General features: G+C 40.3%; 3 protein-coding genes across 5 annotated transcripts in view; 2 read left to right on the top strand and 1 right to left on the bottom strand.

Moving 5' to 3' along the window:
* The window catches only part of LOC307023845 (uncharacterized protein), a 46,547-nt gene extending 42,015 nt beyond the window's left edge, over positions 1-4,532 (bottom strand). Inside the window, exons 1-4 of one of the 3 annotated variants that reach the window (XM_079657452.1) lie at positions 4,406-4,532; positions 3,628-3,739; positions 3,260-3,412; positions 1,493-1,674 (exon numbers count right to left, since the gene is read on the bottom strand). In XM_079657452.1, the coding sequence (XP_079513578.1) occupies positions 1,493-1,540 (48 nt within the window). In that variant the 5' untranslated portion in view covers positions 1,541-1,674; positions 3,260-3,412; positions 3,628-3,739; positions 4,406-4,532. Of the gene's footprint in view, positions 1-1,492; positions 2,965-3,259; positions 3,413-3,627; positions 3,745-4,405 lie in introns of those variants that run through there. The other 2 variants (XM_079657453.1, XM_079657454.1) reach the window with 2 other exon arrangements.
* A 4,331-nt stretch (positions 4,533-8,863) lies between these two features.
* june (JunE proto-oncogene, AP-1 transcription factor subunit) overlaps positions 8,864-25,452 on the top strand; it is a 68,194-nt gene continuing 51,605 nt past the window's right edge. Inside the window, 1 exon segment of the mRNA XM_079657442.1 lies at positions 8,864-10,373. The gene's annotated coding sequence lies outside the window, so the exon portion shown is untranslated.
* Positions 13,048-22,295, top strand: LOC307023839 (E3 SUMO-protein ligase ZBED1-like). The gene is made up of 2 exons (XM_079657441.1): positions 13,048-21,086; positions 21,280-22,295. The coding sequence occupies exons 1-2, from the start codon at positions 19,851-19,853 to the stop codon at positions 21,808-21,810; spliced, it is 1,767 nt and encodes a 588-aa protein (XP_079513567.1). The 5' UTR covers positions 13,048-19,850; the 3' UTR covers positions 21,811-22,295.

The following is a 25,452-nucleotide window of genomic DNA, read 5'->3' as shown; positions in this document are numbered from 1 at the left end:
TCTGATTTTCAAAACCCGCTCCCGCCCCGCACCCGCGACGTGCAATACCGAACCCGCCCCGCTACCCGCAGATATTGCCAATTAGTTCCGCAACCCGACCCGACCCGCCGGCACAAGATCCGCAACCCGACCCGAACCCGCATATATATGAGCAGTGAAAACGTGTAATTATTAACACATGCAGTTACATATTTGGCTCAAAAAGCGTGGGATGTTGGTTATTTTCTCCATCTAGGATGACACCAAAAGCCACCCAGACGTTGGATTTCGCTCTTGAGGAAGAGTTATTGAAAATGCTGTATTCTCCGCTAGAGAGCTTCACCTCAGCCATTCAGAATGTGGCGCGCTCAGCAGCAGATAGATGCGCTGCAGAGGTTATGATTATGCTCGGTCCCCCGGGGGAGAGGTCTGAGGATTTAAACATTAAACTAAATTATTATAATTTAAATATATTTATTATGCAACACCCGCAACCCGACCCGCATCATCTTTGTTTTACCCAGAACCGAACCCGGAAAAAAGCGTTTGAAAAAATACCACCCGCAAATCACATTTTTTGCGGGTCACCCGTCGGGTACCCGCGGATACCCGACCCGATGCAGGACTCTGCTATAGCCTACCCCAGCCATACCCTGGCGCCGCCACTGTCTGTTATCATTTTGATAATTAAAAATATATTTTCTTGTTTGTGGTTGTTTTGAGAGGTGTAACATTATTTTAATACCAAAACTATATTGAAATAGAGTCTAGCTTGAACAGCAACTAAGTAGCTGTAACATTACTGGGTTATTTGGTGATAACTACAAAGTAAAGTAACTGCAGACGTCACGTAGCTTAGCTACCATTTCAATGTTGATGAACTTCATATTGTTCATTCATAATCTGATTGTCTTTGTAGCTCACTTTTGAAATAAAAAAAAACATTACAATTACAAAATGATTATATCTGCAGCCCACAAACACACCGCTTTCATAAATAACACACTTGTTCTGCAATAATATGTTTTATGTTTCCTGTAATTTTTGTTAGGAAAGGACATGCCTGAAAGACATCTCCTCTTTCTCTGAGGGTCAAGAGGAATATCCAAGAGGAACATTAAAAGCTGATGTTATGAGATTTTAAGACCAGTACACTAAGAAACTACTTTTATTGTAAAAACAGTCAGCTGATCGAATGCACCTATTTTCACATCTACACTCCATCAGCTGATTATTTGTATTTGCCTCGCTTTATGAGCTTCACATCACTTGTGCCAAACCGCAGAGTTTGCAACATCACAAATAAATGGGGCCAATCTTCAGTCAGATGTGAATGTGTAATCTAACATTTTCAGTAAGAATAATGGACAAAAGGAGTGCAAATACAAATACAATGTATTGAAATGTGAACCCAAAGTTAATCAAATGTTTTAAATAAAACGCACATATGGACAGAAGGTGTAAACCTATTAAATGTATAAGTAAACACATGTAGTCAAATAAAGTGACAGACTAGTCCTGTGCAGTTGGTATCAGCTTTGCCCAGCATGGGCTCCTCCATCAGGCCTGGACCTCCTCACAGAGGAAAGACCCTCAGTCCTCTCCAAACCAACAGACAGGACGTCCATCACACGGAGGTTTCTCCGTGAAATTTCTGCAGCTTTCCGGACACCACGCTGTCTCAATCCGTCCACACTGAATATGAGAGGGGGAAAATGAAAATAATTAATGCTTTAGACCAGGGGTTTTCAAAGTGTGGGTAGGTGAGCCTCCCCTCAGAGAACATAAGAACAGCCGCGCCCCCCTCCCAATTATTATTGCTGTTGTTATTATTATTATTATTATTGTTGTTGTTGCTATAATGCAGGGGTATTCAATTGCATTTCAAAGAGGTCCAGTAAGAGAAAATGTAATTAAATGCTCTGTTTTCGCTTTCTACCTTCCGCCATTTGAAATTACTCCGACTGTTTCTGTCCTCTTGTCTCGTCTCTGTGTGTGTGTGTTTGAATCTATCGTGCTGACTGCACCGATTTGATTGGCTGAGTAGCGTCACCTCCTTAAAACATTAAACAATAACTTTTTTAAACCTTTTTATTTTTATGTTTTAAACATATTGTATAAAACTCCCCCACTACTTGGACTATTCCTTGCACCCCTCTAGAATAAGCTCGAATGGTCTCAACCATATTGCATCAGTAACATGCACTTGTTATTATAACAAGATCGCAAGGACACTGGTAAAACTGGGAAATTGAGTGTTGTTCAGTTTTTGTGTTGTGGAACATGCGTGTCCGTGCATGAAAATATACCACACACCCAATTACAATTTTATGTTCAATTCACTACCCTGGAAGTTAATACAGTTGTTAAAGTTGGAACAGCCTGTGGACAGCCGTTCTTCCTTGCATGTTAGTCGCCGACACCTTCTTACAGAGGACAGGCACATCTAGCTGCAGCACGACCCGTATATTTCCGCACGCCGTGTTCTCAAGTCATATTTTTTTTAACATGTTCAACATGGTGGATAAATCCTTATATGCTCCCGGCAACACACTGAACGTCAACTTTGCCTCCTCATTACACTCACCCCTACTTTAGTGGGAACAATGAGTCTGCGTCTTTGATGCACACAGGAATAAACGCAGATCATACTCTGGCTGCAGCCTTTACCGGCACTTGCTTTTGATCAAAGTCAATGCGGAAAACCTGCACTCACACAGGTAGGTGAAGGGAATGAGCACTTTTACAGACTTTTTGGCGAGGTGGGGGAACTCGGTCTCCACAGACAGCCACAAGTGGGCAAGTGTCACTTTATTCCTCTTTTTCTCTATCTTTTGTGTCTCCCGCTGCGCCTCCCCTGAAGCTCTCTCGCGCCTCCCAGGGGAGGCGCGCCTCACACTTTGAAAACCACTGCTTTAGACAATAAGAAACATAAAGTTGACTGTTGAGTTGCTGAGTCTTTTTAGATTGTCAATACTATTACTGTATAACTAATAGCTCAGGTTAAGAGGCACATTCAAATAAAGATTGGTCTTTAAATACATGTTGTCTTTTCAATTGTTTGTCTAAAGTCAAGGACCTAGAACTGGTACTTAGTTTTAATGATACAGTCTGGTTATTATGCTGTTTGGAGGAGGCCTCACAAGCAGCCCATGCACCATCACCCCCAGCTGATGGTGCATGGGCTGCTGGTGGCTGTGTCGGAGGGAGGGAGGTGTGATAGGCGAGACTTCTTTGCTGGCTGCGCTGATCGAGATGGCTGTGGTGGAGGCCTTTGTACCGAGGTGTATCTTAATCTTGTGGCAGGCACAGATGGAGATCGAGGCTGCTGTAGAGATGCTGGTCCCCTGGTCCTTGGTGGTGATGGCTCTGGTGAAGGCCCTTGAGCCACGGTAGATCTTGACCTGGGTGCAGGCACAGATGGAGGTTCTTGCTGAAAGAAATATAGGACAATAACTACTACTAAGTTCATTAAAATATAAAGTACAAGTGGAATGTTTCTCAAGCACAAACAACAATGCACAACTCAAAATAAAATGGGGAGGTGGGACAGGAGTCTCTCTCTCTTTCTTACAACCTATTTAACTATGTTACACCCACATCACTCTATTACAGTGCACTATTACTGTAATATTTACATTTACCTACCTTCAAATGGATCCTTGTTGTTGTTGCTGTATTCTCCACGTTCTGATGCTCCATCTCCACTGCTGCTAGTGTTACAAGTCCGCTGTGCAGAGCTGGTAATCAGTTAATAAGCCTGTTGAACAGGAGAAAAGAATGAAGCAGAGGGAAAGTTGCTGCCGTTTGTGTGGTTGTCCTAGCCAGAATTTATTAAACACATTAATAAATTCACTTACAAATTATATCCGTTTTCTCTATGTATCTAATCATTCTCTGGTTTGACGCCACATGTATCTCTGCGATGTGTTGTCAAATGAATATGGCTTCCTTCTTGCCAACCAGGTTTATTATCTGTGCAAACAGAATATAATGACAGCAGGAAATGGCTTCACCAGCTTTCTACCTCAATACTTCTCCTCAGTGAGGCCTGAAGCTAACTGAGAATGTAAAAATACATTTAGCCAATCAAAATAACTGTATGTCTGATATATTTCGTTTTCTAATCAAAAATGGACATAAATCCACATGCCATATTATGACTTTCATGAAGAATTAAAGCCTTTTTCATTTACAGTATAATACGGTGCAGTGACGTGCGGTGAGGTTCATGGCTGGTGAGGCACTGACTCTTTCAGAGTCAGATTTACAAATATTATATTTTGACCTTGATCGAAATATTCGGTTATTTTCAAAAGCTTTTTTAGTCTGATGCTTCGATTCATTTTAAACAGACCGTTCAACAAAAGGATATCCAAAATCTAAATATTGTAAGATCCCATTTTCATTACAATTGTGGTCTTACCTTGACTTGAAGATTAAGTCCATGCTCTCCTTCTGGACAACAATCTTTATTAGTTGTTTGTAAAAGTCCTCCTTATCTTCCTCTAGTTTCAAAAGTCTAGTTTGTTGTTTGTGTCTCCCGTCCCTGCGTATAATAACAGTAGCAACAAGAACATGTGGGCTCACGTGCGCCCCCTTCAGTGCGGCAGAGGTTATGGCTGCCTCTCCTGGTGCTTTTTTCCTTGCTGTTGTATGATGAGACCAGTGAGCCTAAATATCATATATACGTGAAATAAGTTATTTAGAGACTATGGATGGCGAGACTAAATGTAATAAAGGGATCTACAAACATTACATTGGTGACCTACAGTGAGATAGCAACACAGGCATGCGCTTAGTGCCCGCTTTCCAGCCAGTTTCTGTGGGGTGACACATTCTGAGGTGAGGCAGAGCTCATCGGTGCCTCACCTTACCCCGCAGTAACTGGCTTGAGCGCGCTCACAAAATAAGTGCCCGTGCTAAATTAGTGCCCGTGCTCCAGCAAGTTACTGTGGGCTTACGAGGGGCAGAGCTCGTCCCTGCCTCACTTCTCATCGCTACCCATAGTTGTAGTGGAGCTCGGCAAATTAGCTGATTTTGACTTTAAAAAGCGATTGGAATCATACATAAATCACACTTACATCATAGATCAGTGGAGACATTTTATTATTATTACTATTTAGTTTTTCTTTAGTTGTTTTTCCGTTACATTGGAGTATGACAGGGGAGGCTCTGCCTGTCGCTGATACAGTGATAACAGATAAAACACACAACCCAACTGTACTTACTTTAACATGGCTGTTGTACAGGCACAATATTAGCATAGCATTAGCGGTTTAGCATTTAAATAATATGAACAATTATGACCTCAAAAATATCCACATTATAAAAATGGTTTCATCATCACAGGTCAACTTCTTTGGTTTTCCCATTCTGGACTTACATCTCTCACAGTAGCCCCTTGGCCACTGCATCTGTGTTACCTGTTATAATTCAATCAATATTTAGAAACATGTCAACATTCATCAAACAGTATCCTATAGACATGGAGCAGGTTCATTCTAAAACTGTCAATCAATGGTCAGATTGAACATCCGAGTTGGGGCGGCAGGTTTCTTTCAGTCCCTAAATGAAAAATGTAGATTGTGAATTTTACAGCCATGTTGATACATTATACACACCCTCCCCCTTTGTACACATGAACTCATGTGTAACATAATCCTGTATGGGAAGAAAACCTTCAGGTAACCATTGATTATAAGAAAATACCAAACATTTTTCACAAATTTACATCCATTATTTTTCCACTGTAAACACTCCAGTGAAAATAAGTGTTTCTCTCCATCTTTCAGTCCTAAAAGAAACAGAATCTTCAGATTTTAGTTTGAGCTTCACATTTTGCAAACCGCCACTGCCTGTTGGAGTAACATATCATCAAGTAGATTAGAAACGGGTTACATGTGCGGTTTTCCAATTTTGTGGAATTTTAGGAAACCTCTCATTTCCCACAGAGCCACAGAATAATGTTTTAGTCCAAAAACATGTGTGACAGGAGGTTTTCTCCCTCCGTACCGCTGCACGGCACTGTGCCATGCACCTCCGCATTTGTCACTGCTGGGCGCGCCGGAAGTATAAATACAGGGGTGTGGCGTAGCTCGTGACTTCATTTCAGAAAGGCAGGTTACAAATCAAAGCCAAGTACCTGTGGAAATTAAAGAAGATGATAGCATTCTCGTGGTAAAGAAAGTCAACTTTATGACATTCATCTGCCATACCATTAATGTTGCAGCACAGATGAAGAAGAAAAGTGACAGAATCAAAACCATCGTGCAGGCAGCGGAGAAATTCCTTAACATTAGAGATATAAAAGCAGACCAGATACATGAATTACTAGCAACAAAAGATGTGGGAGAAACGGACAACCAGGATGAGGGTTAGCACGTTGTTATAGGTAATTCACATACTCCAGTGGAATGCTAGAAGCCTCATAGCTAATGGACAGGAGTTTAAAAAATATGTCTATGAGTTACAAACATTGCCAGATGTAATTTGTGTGCAAGAGTCTTGGTTAAAACCTCATCTAGACTTTATGATTCCAGGGTTCAGCTCTATCAGATATGATAGAGTTAGCAATCAAAATGGTGGAGGGTGTGTTACTTTCATAAAGGATGGGCTGGCCTATAGGGTAGTCCCATCCCCTGACGACAAGGAATGTGTCATAATAGAAATATGCAGCCCAAGGAAAGAAGGGAACATAAAGCTTATCAATTTCTATAACCCGTGTAAAAATCTGGACATTGAAACCTTACAGACAATAGCAGGGACGGCTCATAGAAGGGAAGTATGGTGTGGTGACTTTAATGCTCACAACAGCCTTTGGGGAAGCAGTCAAACAGACAGTAATGGGGATGTCGTAGAAGAAATGCTAGAGGAAAGATCACTGTTTTGCCTTAATGATGGACAAAAAACAAGAATAGACGTGAATAGGGGGACACAATCATGTTTGGACCTCACACTGGTGACGGATAGGTTAGTTAAATCATGTGAATGGTATGTTAAAAGTGATTCTACCATAGGAAGTGATCATTACCCAGTTTTCACAATCATCAATACAAAGGTATGTAGACAGGAAGGGAGTGTATTTACCAGGTGGTGCTTTGGTAAAGCTGACTGGGAAACATTTAGGCTTTACTGTAAGGAGTCAGCGCAATTGTTAACATTAGAAGGAAGTATAGAGGAGTGCTCAAATCAAGTCACAATGCACATTAAAGAAGCAGCAAATAAAACTATACCTAAAAGAACAACAGAGGGTAGGAAGAAAGTGGTTCCGTGGTGGAATGAGGAATGTAGCAGAGCTATTAAAGAACGAAACAAGGCATTTAGGTCTTTAAAGAAAAACTTGTCACAAGACAATATTTCAGATTATCAAAGGAAAAGGGCAGTAGCCCGTAAAACAGTAAAATACACAAAAAAGACGTCATGGAGAGAGTATTGTTCCACCATTGGAAGAGGAGTAAAGTTAGGGGATGTATGGTCGATGTTTAAACGGATGAATGGGAAAAGGAAGTCGGTTAAAATTCCCGCTTTGATTGATGGGGAGAAAGTGGCAGTGTCAAATGAAGAGAAGGCAGAATGTTTAGGTAGGGCATTTGCTGCGGTGCATAGTGGGGAACACCTTGATGACAAACATAGACAGCAAAAAGAGTGTGTATTAAGAGAAAATGAAAATGTGAGGGAAAAGAGACGGGATGATAATTCAGCTCTTGATGTAGACTTCTCAATAGCAGAACTTAAAATAGCTTTGCAAGGTACAGGATACTCAGCACCAGGACAAGACCAGCTATGCTATGCCATGTTCCGGCAGCTACCAGAGGAAACATTCAAATTAGTCCTGAGACTATTTAATCAAATCTGGAGAAACGGAGTCTTACCAATGAGTTGGAAAACGGCAGTTATATTGCCATTTAATAAGCCAGGGAAGGATCCTGCTAATCCCAATAATTACAGACCCATAGCATTAACATCACACTTATGTAAATGGATGGAGAAGATGATAGTGCATAGACTATCACACGTCTTAGAACAGAGAGGGTTAATAAGTCATTTTCAGAGTGGTTTTCGTAAAGGAAGATCCACAATAGATGCTTTGATTAGAGTAAGCAATGAGGTGGAAAAGACAGTGAAAATGAAAGAGGTTATGGCAATAGTATTTTTTGATATTGAAAAGGCTTATGATTCTATGTGGAGGGATGGGTTGCTCATCAAATTGAGTAGAATGGGTGTTGGAGGGAGAATGTATAACTGGATCATGGCTTTTTTATCAGACAGAACATTCAGAGTTAAAGTAGGGGCAGAGGTTTCAAAAGAGTGCAGTATAGAAAATGGTATTCCTCAAGGGAGTTCAATCAGCCCGATATTATTTAATGTTATGATAAATGACATTTTTAGTAATTTGGATGGATGCATAAAATCTGCACTATATGCAGATGACGGGGCCATATGGATACGGGGAAGAAATGTTCCATATGTGTTTGAAAAAATAGGGAAAGCTATAAAGAAAGTGGAGAAGTGGTCATACAACTGGGGTTTCAAGCTGTCAGCAAGCAAATCTTGCTTTATGAAATTTACGAATAAACGCAAGATGGAGACTGAGAAGCTTACATTATATGGAAAGCCGATGAGTGAGGTCAATGAATTTAAATATCTGGGGCTATGGTTAGATAGTAAATATACATGGAAAACTCATATTAAACATTTGGAAACAAAATCCAAAAAAGTGTTGAACCTATTAAGAGCAGTGGCTGGATGTGACTGGGGGGCAGACAAACAGGCATTAATCGACATCTATCGGGCAATTATGAGGACAACACTGGATTATGGGTGTTTAATATATGCAGCAGCAGCACAAACGTCATTACTAAAAATTGATAGGGAGGAAGTGGGGAAGGAAATATCACAAACAAAATACTACAGGAGTGCTGGGAATATTCTAAGTTTCAGGGGCGTGGGTTTGGATGGACAAATAAAGAAAAAATAAGGACATACGGCATGCATGAGTTAGAGTTTTCACCATCAAATCCATTCAGTAGTGTACCCCCATGGCTCTTTCCAATAGTAAATATAGATGTGAGTATTGTAGAAAAGAAAAGAGAGTGGCAAATAAATGAAGTAGGACTCAAAACAAGTTTGTACCTCAGGAATAATTATCACAATTACCTCAAAATATATACAGATGGTTCTAAAAACAAAGAAGAGTGTGTCGGAATTGGTATATATATCCCAGAATTTAAAGTGTCAATATCAAAAAGAGCATCAGACCATCTTTCAGTGTATACAGCAGAAATGCTGGCAGTAGTAATAGGATTACAGTGGGTGGAAGAGGTCAGACCAGACAGGGTGGTGATATGCACAGATTCATTATCCAGTTTACAAAGCATACAGTCAACAACAACTGCCAGAGAAGACATACTCATAGAAATCAATCACAGCCTGTTAAGACTTCACAGAAGCGGCATAGATCTGCATTTCTGCTGGGTGCCTGCGCATGAGGGGGTGAAAGGGAACGAGTGTGCTGATAGATTAGCAAAAAGTGCACTACAAAAGGAAATCACATTACCAGTTCAACTTGGAAAAGGAGAAGGAAAAGCAGTTATTAAGAAGAAAGGGATGGAGATCTGGCAGAAAAGGTGGGAGAAAGACCAGAAAGGCAAAGAATACCATCAAGTGCAAAAGACAATTACAATTAATATTTATAAAGAAAGAAACAGAAGGGAGGAAGTAATGATAGCTAAGCTCAGACTAAATCACACTGCATTAAATGGTACGCTGTATGTCATGGGGAAAAGTGACAGTGACAAGTGTGGGAACTGTGGAGTTAGGGAAAATGTGGAACATATTTTATTACATTGTGTCACCTATAGAGTTGAAAGAGGGAAATTAAGGGATACAGTTTTAGAGGCAAAGAGGGAGTGGAATGTAGCGGGTATTCTGGGAACAGAAGGAGAAGGAGTAAGAGCTATCAGAAAAGCACTGTTCACCTTTTTGAGGGAAACTGGGATAGGGAAAAGAATTTAACAGTAGACCATGGATGATTTGTTTTTTGTTTTGTTTTATTTATTTTATTTTATTTTATTTTATGGTTTTCTTTTTGATATGCTGGTTTATTAGAGGACTGACATGATGATACACACTCGTGTACAGTAGGTGGCGGTATGCAACCAAAAGCTGTTTGCGACCCGCCATTAAAAAAGAGAAGAAGAAGAAGAAGAAGCTCGTGACTTACCTGTCAACCCCTTCGCTGGTGGCTGGAGCAGGGCGTGGCCCGAATGAATTGTTTGTCGTGGCAGCCGTTTCGCAACACTCGCATCTGGACAGCGCATCTGACTGCCGGTGCAGTGGCGGAGAAATTGCTCCGCTGAGGCCTCCCCTGGGCGCAGTGTTGTTATCACCTGGTGAGTTGCCGTTGTCTGCCTCCCTTTATCATCTGACGCTTGGCTCCTGGCTTATTTTATATTATTTATTGCGGCAGCGGGATTTTGCCATGGCCTGTGCGCCTCTCTCCCCTGACTGCTCGGGTGCTATGCTGTGGCTGAATAGATTGTATGTATGGGAACTGTTAGAAATTAAAATCAATGTTTTGATGCTATAATGTAGCTTAAACATACCGTCAGTTTAAACGCTCTTTTATACTGAAAAACCAGAAATTCTTGTGCACAAAGCAGTTAAGCTTTTATTCTGAAAGTCCTTCATCTACGGTTAGCATTTAGCATGTGGCTAATATACGATTTCCTAAAGAGGTGAATTGAGAAGCGAAATGACTTGGAGTGGTGAAAACCGAAGCCTACTGATTTAACACTACAACGATAGATGTCGAGATACTACCATGTTGAATATTAAATGAAAGTACAGTTTATTTGAATACATTATTGTTTACAGACGAGAGTAGCATGTGACAACACCCGGAATGACCGGAAACCAAACGAGCCGAGAAGTATTGTTTAGAGTATTGATTACAGCGTTTAGAATGTGTTAAATGAAAAGTGATGAAAGAGAATATGAGGAGAAACGGCGTGTTAAGCATATATTGAATGTGAAAAGAACCTATCCTCTGTTTAAATGCAATAACGGACATTGGAGACGAGGTGAGCCGGCTGGCGGGGAGGAGCCAGCAGAGGATATATATAGCAGCGCCGGAGGAGAGATCCGCTGTCTTCTTCTTGCTCAGGAGAACCAGAGCACAGCTGTTTTCTGCCGGAACAATATTCTGTCTGTAACACTACCGCGCCTTTTTTAATTAAAGTATCCCATTTGAATCTTTTCAGAGACTCCATTTAGTCTCATTTTAAAGCTTCTCTCCTGGACGCGAGAATAAAGAACATATTTAACAATTGGAGAGCTAGCCAGGATCTCGCAAAACCGGGAGAGACTACAGCAGGCTGCTTGCTGGACCCGCTGGCATCCGTTCAGCACACAGAGAGCTCAAATCAACTAGGTATGGAGAAACCTGTTATATCGAATTCTTCAATAGTTAATGTAGGACAATGTTAGTTCTGTGTGTTTGACGGCGGCCAGCGGATCCTGAAAATAGCTGTGCAATTTAAGTTAAAACAAGCCTAAATTGATAAATATTTGTAGCATACCACGTGGCGTTGCTTTGTTACAGGCAGGGTGAGTTCAATTTCTTTTTTTCTATTTAACCCTGCATGCTATTCGTTTGTCTGTTAGTACATGTCGGCTAGAGGCCAATCACTATATTTGTCTTTTGTGGCGTTTTACGTTTTACGTGAATGGTTTTAGGCCATTAAGCAGTCGGGACTGCTTGAGGCAAAGACACAGCCAAAGTTTGAAGCTAAGGTTATTGGAGTGAGTGTTTTGTGTAACAACAGCGTGAGGCTGTTTTAAAAAAGTCCTATTTCAAGGAAAAGGCCTGAGTAGTTTGAAGCTCTCAGTGGTTACACCATTCTGTTTTTCAAGACATTGCGTTGTGGATTACGGCAGGAAGTGCGACATTCGTGCGTTAGATAGACGATATTCTTCTAATTGTGTTTGCTTAGCGTCCTATTTGTCCCATAAATAGCGTGTTTAAACAGAAGAGATGACCATACTGGCTCTTAAAGTCAAAACATTTACGTACATGGGTAGAGGGCTATGACGTAAGGGTATGAGGCCCATTTATCATTGTAAACTAAATGGAAATGTTATTTTAAACTACAGTGTTGTGTGTAGAATTTACTAGACAAAATATCACCTCACCAATTTCAACTCCAGGTGTTTTCTCAAATCCCTTTGTTCTTCAGGTCAAAGGTTGGAAAACCAGTTGCCATTTTGTCTTGACCTCATGTTCACGGTGAGCCACACGGCAGTCACCATTTCATGAAATGCTAATTGAAGTACTCTGTTTGCTTTAACACAATGAGGCTAGGCATTCCATCTTCTAAAGAACATCATACTTCTTGTTAGTTAGAACTATTGGAAGTACTTCTGCTGGTAAATGTGTATTGGCGGTTTTGTGAATATTCTTCTTTGCAAATGTGTTTTGGCGGTTGTGTGTTGTGTTGTTTAACCATAGTGTAAATTCCTATTTTAAAGATATTTTTGAGGAAACTAAGTTTCTCCTTTGTTAAAAACGAGTCAGTTTTGAAACAGCTATTCCCTAGTGGATTAAGCTGGAATTTAAAATAGCGCACTCTGGTGGTAGTACAGAATTATTACCCAAATAGCGGAAACACCATAACATTGTGAATATTCTTCTTTGCAAATGTGTTTTGGCGGTTATGTGTTGTGTTGTTTAACCATAGTGTAAATTCCTATTTTAAAGATATTTTTGAGGAAACTAAGTTTCTCCTTTGTTAAAAACGAGTCAGTTTTGAAACAGCTATTCCCTAGTGGATTAAGCTGGAATTTAAAATATCGCACTCTGGTGGTAGTACAGAATTATTACCCAAATAGCGGAAACACCATAACATTGTGATTTTGAACCAAATTCATATTTCAAAGTCAAAACCATACACGGTACAACTTTATTTTAACATTTCATATTTTAATTTTGCATATTTTTTATATATTAATTAACTTTATTAGTATTTTACCTTAAACTTAAAAAAAAAAAAAAAAAAAAAATCTATAAAAATAATAAAACTTTGAGCAAAAAAAAAAAAGAAAAAAAAATTAAAGTTCGGACGAACAGCAACGAAGGTGCTAGTCAGAAGATTAGTGCTTCATCTTTGATAAGTTCATAAATAATTAGAGAACATGTCACCAAAACAAACTAAGTTGAGACTAGACGCAGGGCCAGGCTCAACTGCAGATATCAAGGAAAGGGTAAAAATCAGATCCGATGCTTTAACAGTTTCAAGTAAAAGACAGAGGACATGGAACCAAATGGAGAAACTGTTAGAACAGTGGCAAACGAGAGGATTGATTCCAGCAGATGATCAACCTGGACCAACGGAAAAAGCTGTAGTTGAACATGAGAATGCTGAATATCTACAACAGGAAAACGCATGGATCAAAGCCGGACAACCCTCTTGGTATGGACCTGTAAACATTGCTATGAACAGAGCTGAAAAAAGAAAAGCTATGGTTGCAAGTCTGGTATTCCATCTGGAAGATGCCAGCCAAGGATTGACAAACAGCTTACATGTGGAAGAACTCGGCAGAATAATGAAAAAGGAACTCAACAGAGGAATGGAAGAGAGACGAAAGGCAGTTGAAGCCCATAATGACATTGTTGCAGATAGACAACAGAGAGAACAAGAAGAACGAAGAACCGGTGCATATACCTCCATGCCATTGATAGCGGCTGGAAGAGGAGGATTTCGATACAAATCATGGACTCACAGGGACATGGAAGCATTAGTGTCAAAGCTACCTCCACTCACGAAAGGAGGTCAGAAGTGGGCGAATGATCTGAAGAGATACACAGCCCAGGACCACCTGTGCTTGGGAGACATGAGGGCCCTGCTCGGACGGATTGAAAGACGACTTGAAGTGAGAGCAATAGATTCCGAGGCCAATTGCACAAATGACCCAGATGACACTCCATTCAACTACATCAGGTCGAATTATTGGGCTGCTATTCGTCACATCTACCCAACAACACGGAGTTTACATGCCCTCAACAGCCTGAGAAAAGAACCGGGGGAAGACATGTATGCCTTCCTGAAGAGATGTGAAGGAGTGTGGGAGGACTCCACTGGAGAACGAGTATTTGGAAATCCAGCTACATAGAGCCACATATGTCACCACAGGAGGGAGAGGTTGAATGTTATTTAAAAGATAGTGAGTAGAATATTGCATTTACACAGAGCATCCACAGATTAGAAGTAGCAGAGTAGAACATTTAGTAGACTATTTTTGTAAATATGAGAAGGAAAATACATTACGAGTGATGTTGTTCCCCCACACAGAAAACTATTGTGTCCACACAACTAGTGAGGCCAAGAAGACGGGCTTCCACCCAAAATATGCAAGGGGCGGCGATACACCTGACGTGAAGCTGTCCAGACCTGAAAACAGAAACTCGATTCTGCTGTGGTGAAGTCTGGCTACAAAGGGAGGTGTCCGATAGGGTCGCTTGTCTCAAACCAGTGAAGAAGTCAACAAGAACCCAGCTGAACTAGAGAGTGACTGTTAACGGGAGAACAGTGACGGAGCGACGGAGACTGGCCCAACATTTTCCACCCAGTACATAGATGGACCCCGTCAGAAGACCGGGGCTGTGTTTAAAGGGGAACTTCATTTATTGTTAGCCAGAAGTGCAGTTTTTAATCAAACAATTATTTGATTTATGGAGTCAGATTACATTTTTCTCATAAACACAATTTTATAATCGGTCTGAAGTGTCTGTTTTAAGGCATGAGCCGCAGATTAAATAACATAACACTGATTGAGAGCTTGGATGAAGAAGTTGTAGGGTTTTTACAACAGTTTCAAGAATCAGTCTTTATTTATTTATTCTTGAGTAACTTTACTGATTTGTGGTGTTGTGCGTAAGGCAATATCTCATTTGAGTGAGGGGCACCAGCCCTTCATGCAGGTCACTCTCTGAGAGAATAGTTCATATTTTCCCTCCAGTTTGGAGAAATATTATTTTATCATATGTTAGTTCAGCAGTGTCAACCAATCCTCTAATCCTAGAGTTATCGAGACGCATTAGCGACACCAGAGGTATTGTTTTTCGCAGCAACGATGACGCATAATACCATTACAAAAGCCATTATTGAAACAAGTAAACTATTAGAAGTGCTAATTGCTGATTTTTTTTTATAGTGAATATGCATTTATACCATCAGAAAACCATAAATCATACGATATTTTTGTACCCCTTGTGGGTACACGGAGAAGTTATATTTATTTAATGCAACGTTATGAGTTTTACATGTCCTGTACAGAATAGGGTAAACATTGCAATATTAATTGAGCATTTTATGCTCAAAGGAGGGAGTGTCATGATTATACAGATATGTTGATTTCAGAGACGTTGTAGTTAATAAATAATAACATGTAGTCAACAAGAGGTATGCCGAAGCTCGGGCCTTCTCCAAGGAGGGAGTGGTCCAGTTTGAGATATTAGACAAATAGAAGTGGATGAATATGTCAGAACTCTGAGTAATATTATGCAAGTTTTGTCTACACAGCAGGCTAGGAAAACTACAGAGATACCAGACGAGACACCAGAAGAGACTCCTGTTCGACCAGGTGATTGGGTGAGGGTGAAGGTTCACAAAAGACAGTGGGCTCATCCCCGGTGGACGGTAGCATGAAAGGTTGTAACAAACTTCACACGCGCTCCGGTTTAAAGGTAAAGAAAAAGGAGCAAATTGACACCACCTCACACATTGTCACCCTTCACTGGCAACTTCCAGAACATTATTGGGAGTTAGGACTGATTTGGCAGAGCTGGAACAAAACAATAAATAGAAATAAGATAAAGATAGAAACAGCTCAAAAGACAAATTGTCTATAGATTTTTATAGATTGTACATTAATGTGAATACCTATTTTTTGTTTTACATCTGTAAAAAGAGTCCAATTTGTTATGTTATTTTTGTACTCATTATTTAAATTCTGTAACGGACACAACCAGGTTTAAAATAGAGATGATGAGAACAAAGCCAAACCAATTGTGGGGTCCCCTAGGGATAAGAGTCAGAATAGCATTGTTGATTGTGCTCATTACACTTGGCACCTTTCTGGTTGGAAGGGGAGTACAATATTATGTAAGACATGGATCCATTAGTTCACTCATAGAATGCCCACATCACTAACAAGACTCCAGCTGTGTTTCAGAGACTTTCACTTATCCCCAGAGCCAAAAGATCAGCTGAGCAACAAGAGGAGGAGTTAGAAATACTCGGTCCCAAACAAGAGGCGGTTATAATCAAGATGATTCACCCCCTTATATGCAGTTCTTGTATCAAATGATGAGATGGGTTTAAGTGATTGGGATATGTAAGTGATGGGGATTTACAGATTAGGGGAATCTCTAAATACACTGGATCCATGTTTTAGTCTGTACCAGAAACACCCCCTGTTAAGCTATGAACAACCGATCGGTGATCTGAGCACAATTATTGAAAATGATTGTTAGACACAGGCTACTAACCCACAAGTACAGCTTTGTACGTACAAACTCTATGAACAAGATTCCCCAGCAGATAGTGGCGACATTGCAGATATGTCCAGTCACAAAAGTTACTACGGTTCTAAATAACAGTGAGATTTAAAGTGATGGAGAAAATATGGAGACGTTCTTTTATAGTGTGTGAAATATGTGGTGCTTGAAACATCTAGGTATTTAAATTTATAGAAGAAAATGGTTTCCTGAAAGAGTTAATTGGAATAAACATGTTACAGTGGGTGAAGGCAATGTTTAGGGATATGGTAAAATTATTAGTAGACATGAATTGTGTTTAGATGACATTTAACAACTAAGATGGATAGTAAGATTAGGAAAATAGAGTGGAAAAGGTTGGATTTATTTTACCTCAGTGTGTTAGAATTAACTATAGATAATGCGTCCCGAGATCTCTCTCTCTCTCCGCCTGTCAGAACGCTACGACCCCATCGTCCAAGCAGACAAAAGACCTCACCACGGAAGACTCCTCCTCCTCCATCGAACAGACAGAGAACCAGAGCTGAACCAACAACTCCAACGCTGCATCCAGAACTATCTCCACCTGAGGCACCAAGAACCAAAACCAGGTGACATAAAAAGGCACACTCTCATCGGTCCCCCACAGGACATGAAGTTCCAAGCTGAGCCACAAGATTTGGGCACAAGAGCAGAGTGTGGGACATGAGAGCAGAATACGCCCTCCATGCAACAAAGTAGAGACTGTAAAGGAGGAGATGAAATGCAAAGCAGATGGGACACTGAAAAGAGTTACAGCGGAAGGATCCAAGAGCAGATGGACTGAGGAGAAGGTGGACGGAGGAGAGGAAAGAACGGAGGAGTTGGCATGGTCCGGCAGAATGTGAGGGGGTCGTGGCTTGACAACCAGAGGGGGAGAGAAGGAAAACGGGAGTGAGTGAGTTTACACATAAACACACTTATTCACCAACGAGAAATACGTAAAGAAAAAGGTTTATTAGCCATGAATTAATCAATTGGTGAATTTATAAAGAAAAAAGAGGAAACTATTAAATAACCCTAAAAACACACTGAGGGTAGAACATATTATTCAATCTTTTCATCATATGAACAAATTATTCTTTAAGAGTTTTTTTATTCATGTGTGAATTTGGGGAAGATTGAACTTGTTACAGTATAGACCTACAGTTTAAAGGGATGGTTTTAGTAACCACTCTATAAAAGCAGACAAATCTTTATTTGTATGGAAAATGTTAAAGGTAGAGCTAGTACCAAGCCAAAGATGGTATTCCAATCTAGAGTATTGATTTCTCCATTGTAGCATGGTTATTACCTCAGGAGGGAAGATTAAGGTGGAAATAACATTTGTTTTTCGTCCAAGATGTAGAGTTTTAAAATGACACTGGGCAAAGAGCGAAAGCAAAGTTTAATAAAAAAAAAAAACTAATGTAGTTGGGAGTAATACATGCGGGGCCTTGGATCACTCACTGTGATGGTGCATATTTGTTACAACAAACATCGTTTAGGGAGAAGGGGTCGCTCAACCCACCCTGCAGATGTTTTAAATCTTACTTGCAGCTTCAGAGGGAGTGCACGGCACCAGAGTATGAGTTTTAAAAGACAAGCGCCACCAGCTCCTAAAGGTCATCCATTCACCAGATGACCTGACGTTTAGAGATGTTATTTAAAGGAGAAACATATCTGCCATAGGTGTAAATTCCTGAATTAAACTACAAACCATTAATGAAATGACTTCTGTTTTTAAAATCCTTGTTAAAGGAGGGAGTAATTATCACATGCTCGGGCACCCGAGGTTCCACACACTGTTAAAGGGGTTAGCATAGCTATTTAAGTAGACCATAATTGAAAATAAATTGGTATAATGAGTTATTGATATTCCACCGGTTTTCACACCATTTCAGGGACTCTATCACTGCATTAGAACAGACCACCCAAAGGTACTGAGTAGGAACTTTTAAGTGATGAAACTCTACAACTGTTGTAACTGACCAAAATCTTCTCCCAGAAATGACTGTCTAGAATGCCGTACCCCAGAGTAGAACGCACAACGGCCCCTTCTAGAGAACATATTACTTTCATACCTTAAATGGTATGAAAGGAGGGAGGGTAAATTTCTCAGGAGGAGACGGTTACAAATGCTAGCAGAACAAGACGACCCACCCCGTATACAGATGTGGATGACAATGATGAGTTAGTTTAAATGATATGGATGTTCGGAGATGAGATTGATCAATGAATGTCCAGCCGATGTGATTCTTTAAATTATGAAATCATGTGAAGAAGTGAGAAAAATTAAAATGGAGTGAATCCATTTCAATTTACTTCATACTATTCCAAGATAGTATATTTTTAATATTTTTATTATTCCAATTAATTTTACACTATTCTAAGATAGTCCATTTTATTTGACTTTATTATTTTATACTATTCTAATATGGTAGATTTCATGTTGTATAAATCATTGCTATTCTAAAATGGTTTGTTTCTTTTCACTTTGTAAAAACAAGTGCCTTAACACTGAGCGTGGTATGAGAACGGTTTCTGTGAAAGGAGGGAGGAAGAAATGTTCTGATACCAAGCCATTGCTGCTATTTTGAAGAATGATATTGAATGTAAACACTAGAAGTTATGCACAAGGGAAAACTTTTATGTTTGAACACAGACAAGAATTTATTTTGTATTTTTGTAAAGTTAAGCCTATTGAACCATTCCATTTAGATTGTATGTTTGTAATATGAGATATGTACTATGCGAAGTTCAGATGAAGAACTCATTGATTTCAGTATTATACACACCTTTTAGGTGTGTAAGGAGGGACTGTTAGAAATTAAAATCAATGTTTTGATGCTATAATGTAGCTTAAACATACCGTCAGTTTAAACGCTCTTTTATACTGAAAAACCAGAAATTCTTGTGCACAAAGCAGTTAAGCTTTTATTCTGAAAGTCCTTCTTCTACGGTTAGCATTTAGCATGTGGCTAATATACGATTTCCTAAAGAGGTGAATTGAGAAGCGAAATGACTTGGAGTGGTGAAAACCGAAGCCTACTGATTTAACACTACAACGATAGATGTCGAGATACTACCATGTTGAATATTAAATGAAAGTACAGTTTATTTGAATTAGGGATGTTAACGGTTAATCGACTATCGATTAATTGTCGAAAAGAATTTACTCGATTAAATTAAATTAATTGTGACTAATTGAACATTGTAATCTAAGACCGTTTCCCACAGGACGTACTTGAACGTGACCCGAGATTCTCGCGAGACCTGTCACAAACTTGAGGCGGCAAAAAAACTAAAACAAACAATGATGAGGCGGTCAAAACGGAGTGGAGTGTGGGAGCATTTTAGATTAATTAACGATGAAAAAGACGCACAATGCAAACTTTGCGGTGCTACATTTAAATACAACAGCTCTACAAGTTCGTTAAGATACCACCTGAACAACTTGCATGTAACGTTAGCCATTCCGTCGCCTTCACAACCTACAATTGCTGCTGTGCTGGGAAGGCGAGTATGCGACCAAAGAAAAGCAGACGGCATTACTCAGAGAATTTGCGGGATGATTGAAAGAGATATAATGCCAATTAGCACCACCGAGGCCGAGGGATTTCGGGAGCTGATACAATTCATGGAGCCAGGATATAACATCCCTTCGCGAGCGACCGTGACTTCCAACTTGGAAGCACGCTACGAAATTAAGAAGGCTAAGCTAAAAACATGTTTGTCCGCGGCTAATGTGGCTCTGACGACGGATTGTTGGACAGCACTGACTACAGAAAGCTACATCACGATTACTTGCCACTATATTGAAAACGACTGGCAGGTAAAGTCGGCAGTCCTTCTTACGGAGAGCTTATCCGAGAGACATACAGCTGATAATTTAGCTGCCAAACTGAACCAGGCTGTGGAGTCATGGGGACTCACCGGCCGTGTAGTAGCCTGTGTGCACGACAACGCTCGGAACATTGTTTCAGCAAACAACCCCGCACGAGTCAGTTGGAAATCAGTGTGTTGCTTTGCTCATACTTTAAATCTGGCCGTCAATGACGGATTCGCTGCTGCTGGTGTCAACCGAGTAATTGGAGCTGCTGGCAGGCTGGTCAAGCACTTCAATCACAGCACACCAGCAACGAAAGCGCTAGAAGCAAAACAAAGACAAATGCAGCTACCAGCTCATCGGCTCATTCAGTCCTGTAAGACCAGGTGGAACTCTGTACATGCGATGTTTGGCAGACTCGTAGAACAGCGATGGGCCGTGTGTGCTGTGCTAACAGACCGCTCAGAGACCAAGCTTTCAGATGCGAGGACGCTGGAATTGAGAGACGACTTCTGGCAGCTTATGGAGGACATAGCGCCAGCACTAGAGGCTCTCCAATGTGCAACTACTGTAATGTCAGCAGAGACGGAGGTATCCATATCCAACACGTACCCCATCACATTTAGTCTGATTAACACGCATCTGAAGATGGCAAATGGAGACAGCAACAGAGTGGCGGAATTCAAATCTAAAGTGCGCACTTCGTTGGGGGAACGGATGAAGGTAAGCTATGGCCATTAATTAATTAAACTCTTCGATCACATTTGAGCTATATAACAGATTATGGGGTGAATCACTTATCACCAACACATTGTCACAGTGTAAACTGCGTTTTTATGCAGTTGTACCCTTGTCATGTCAAACCTTATTAAATAAAACTCTAATGCTAGCTTTCTCCTTTATTTAATTTTAACAGGTTGAGTCTGAAGACCTCACATCAACAACACCAATGATAGCAACGATGCTGGACCCACGGCATAAGCACCTGGGATTTCTAAGCCCAGCAAGCAGGATCTCAGCTAATACCAAACTGCTTGAACTGGCTATGGAACATGTGGACTCCACATCAACAAATGAAGCCACCACTGGAGATGATGTGCCAGTCCAGGGAGCTACACTTCAGAGACACACTTCTGCTATGACTCTTCTACTGGGTGAAAACTATACCACCAGCAGCAACGATGACATTAAAGAGGAAGTGGACATGTTTCTGAAGGATGCCTCACCACTCCTTGATTCCAGTCCCACAGAATGGTGGAAAGTCAATGAAGGAAGATTTCCGAGGCTGGCAAATGTGGCACGACGATATCTGTGCATACCGGGCACGTCTGTCCCATCAGAACGTGTATTCTCAGCAGCTGGCCTGACTGTAAACAGGCTGCGCACACGACTTACTCCTGACCACGTTAATATGCTTATTTTCTTGAACAAAAATAGAGGGGTCTAGGTCAGGAGCCTATTCAAAACACATTGAGACAGGAATGTTTTTGTTTCAGGAGAGGTAGCCTATATCTTCATTTGAGTGTTCTAAGGGTCGCCCTCTAATGTTACTGTCACCTTCCTCAGGGATGATTTAAGTTGTGTTCAGAATATATTTGAAGTTTCCAGGGCTAGTTATCTTACTGTTACCTTTCTCAGACCAAAGGGGATTATAAATGCTGCTGCTAATGTTTCAAGTTTTACATATGTAGTTAACCAGATTATAATTTGTAGGCTTAATATTGTGTAGGCTAGGCCTACCCATATTGTTTAGATTTCTATTTAAAATTAATTTTATTTTGCTTAATGTTTCACATGCGACAGGTGAGCCAGTGCACAATTATTTTTTTATGTATTTGAATTTTCTGTGCTTAATTTATTTTGTTAAACTACATAAATGCCATTATCTGCACATTATCCTAACTGGTACAATAAAACATCAATTGTGCAATATAGCATGCATTTTTATTCAGTAAATAAGCAATATTTACATTACATTACATTACATTACATTGCATTTAGCTGACGCTTTTATCCAAAGCGACTTACAATAAGTGCATTCGACCAGGAAGATACAACCTTTAAGAAAACAGAATCATATAAGTCCATCAGGTTTCATAGAGCCAAACATTTCAAGTGCTACTCAACTGGCATTTAGAAAGCCAGCCCTTTATTAGTATATAAGTGCTTTGTTAGTAATTCTATCGCTATTTAGCTTTTTATGTTAAAGACACTATCGATACAGTGAGAAATTTACATTCTCAGGAAAAAAGCCGTTTATATCAGTTAATCGTTAATCGATCGATAAGGTCAATCAACTAATGATTAATGAATTAATCGATAATTTGCATCCCTAATTTGAATACATTATTGTTTACAGACGAGAGTAGCATGTGACAACATCAGGAATGACCGGAAACCAAACGAGCCGAGAAGTATTGTTTAGAGTATTGATTACAGCGTTTAGAATGTGTTAAATGAAAAGTGATGAAAGAGAATATGAGGAGAAACGGCGTGTTAAGCATATATTGAATGTGAAAAGAACCTATCCTCTGTTTAAATGCAATAACGGACATTGGAGACGAGGTGAGCCGGCTGGCGGGGAGGAGCCAGCAGAGGATATATATAGCAGCGCCGGAGGAGAGATCCGCTGTCTTCTTCTTTCTCAGGAGAACCAGAGCACAGCTGTTTTCTGCCAGAACAATATTCTGTCTGTAACACTACCGCGCCTTTTTTAATTAAAGTATCCCATTTGAATCTTTTCAGAGACTCCATTTAGTCTCATTTTAAAGCTTCTCTCCTGGACGCGAGAATAAAGAACATATTTAACAGAACCTGTAAGTATGGGAACCTCAATATCAGTTATTGATATCAATGTGTTTAATTGGCCTCAAAATAATATTATATGTACCTGTGCCCTTTTCAGGGGTGCTATTAATTGCTAGGCCCACCTTCGGACAACTGGTCCTGCTGTTTTGGCTCTTTGCAGTGACTCACTACTTGAATAACTTGCCGTTGCTTTGCAAACTCCGTGTCTGGTGACGTGCCAGGGACTCTGGAGCGGTTCGGGCTCTCAGGGAACTCGCCAACCAAGTCTCCCTGATACAACTCACTGTTTATTTTGAGAAACTGTTCTTTTTATTTTTTTATTTTCTTTTGTTAATTTAGTTTATATACTAGTGTTTTTTCCTTATTTTATATTGACCATTGTGCACCGACTTTACTTGGACACCTTCATTCATTTGGTTTTGTTTGTTTGGTTATTTATTTAGTTGTTTATTTGAGTGTAATACTGTGTCGAGGTTTTAACCGTCTTCCTCTTGTCAGACAGGTGCTGTGGGCCTGAGGCGGCAACCCCAGTCCCTGGTGGTGGTGGTCTTCACAAGTCCTATTGTTTGGTTTGCGGTGTCACGGGTGGTTTTGAGTTGGACCCTTCCCCCCTATTTATTTATTGCCGCCTGGTAAGCCCCAGCCCTGTCTTGTACACACTTTTAGTTGATTGTATTATGTGGATCGGGTGTTTTTAGAAGAGTTAATTGCTTGTTATAAAATAAAGTAATTGTGTTAACTAACTGAAACTGTCTCTGGCCCGTTATGTAAAACGAACCTGTGTTCCTTGTGTGGTAAATCTTTTATAATCAATAGTTAGTTCCTAGGGGTGAAACTCCCTTAGGTGGCGTTGTTGGCAACACAAACTCTTACATACACCACACCGTCACACATGCTTGTTAGTTATTGTTTTAAATCATGCAGTTACACTGATCACATGCAGACAGACATACATTCAAACTCACACTGTCAGGTTGTAAGGTCAAGTTTGGCCCAGAGTCAGTCATTGACAGTGCCTTTCCCAAGTAACACTGTCAGTCGGGCCATTTGGTCTCAGTCTTTTAGGTCATGTGTTGTGCTCTGCAGAGACTTTGATATTTCAGCATAGGCCAGTATCCTTTGTCTACAAAAATATGTCATATATGGAGCGCCATCCTTTATTAATTCACGATTACAACTATAATTTTCAAGATATCTCTAGCTTTTCTTTGTTACAGCTGTTTCCCACATGGGGTGTTTTACCCAGAAGCGAACCCAGAAAAAAGCGTTTGAAAAAATACCACCCGCAAATCACCTTTTTTGCGGGTCACCCGTCGGGTACCCGCGGATACCCGACCCGATGCAGGACTCTGCTATCTGGTCAGTAGGTTGCAAACTGTCTATTTGTTCCATCACCTGCCAGATCTCTCTGCAGCATACACATTCATCTGCAGTGGGCATGCTTTCACAGCATTGACATGTACACCTGAATATTGTACATAACATTAAAAAACAAAAAAATATCTGCCGGACGTGTGAGGAACAGATGACAAATTAAGATCGACATTTAGTGCAGGTCAAATTAAATAAAACAATTTACCATTCAGTATTGCCGACTCGAGTCTCGCCGGCTGCGGAATCCGCTTCTCTTTCACAAGTTTCTGCCTCGTTGTTCGATTGCTGGGCAGGAGGCTCGTACTTATAAGGCAAGATGCCTTGAAGTGAAAGGCTAGCTGGTTCACTCTCTACTTCTGTAACTGAAACCAGATAACCCACCGAATCTGAGCTTGAATGATCGCTGTCACTGTCGCTGTCTGAAGTTATCGCGTTGCTTGCCATTTGGACTGATTTGATCAAATGGCAATGTTTGCCACGTGTGACGTCACCGCTCGTTCGGGAGTGATCGGGGGCGTACTCGGCAAACTTCGGAACCAACATCGGTTTTTAACGTATATGTCATTTAATTATGACGAAACTTTAAACATTTTTATTTATTTTTATTCTGGTGATATCTAAACTACATGTTAAAAAACACCTGTGTTAGATGCATTACATGGCCTTTAAAGAAAAACGTTTAACCTCCCTAACAGTGCGTGGAACCTTGGGTGTATCAATATGTACCAATCACTCCCTCCTTTATCAAGGATTTCAAAACAGGAGTAATTTCATCAATGGTTTGTAGTTGAATTTAGGAATTATCACTTAAGGTAGGTATGTTTTTACTTTTTAACATCTATAAATGTCAGGTCATTACTAATTAAATGGATGGACATTAGGAGGTGTTGACGCTTGTCTTTTAAAC

Source organism: Notothenia rossii, assembly GCF_949606895.1.
Source record: "Notothenia rossii genome assembly, chromosome: 11".
Classification (NCBI taxonomy): Eukaryota; Metazoa; Chordata; class Actinopteri; order Perciformes; family Nototheniidae; genus Notothenia; species Notothenia rossii.
Note: the sequence above shows the minus strand (reverse complement) of the source record. Positions and strands in the feature narration are given on the sequence as shown.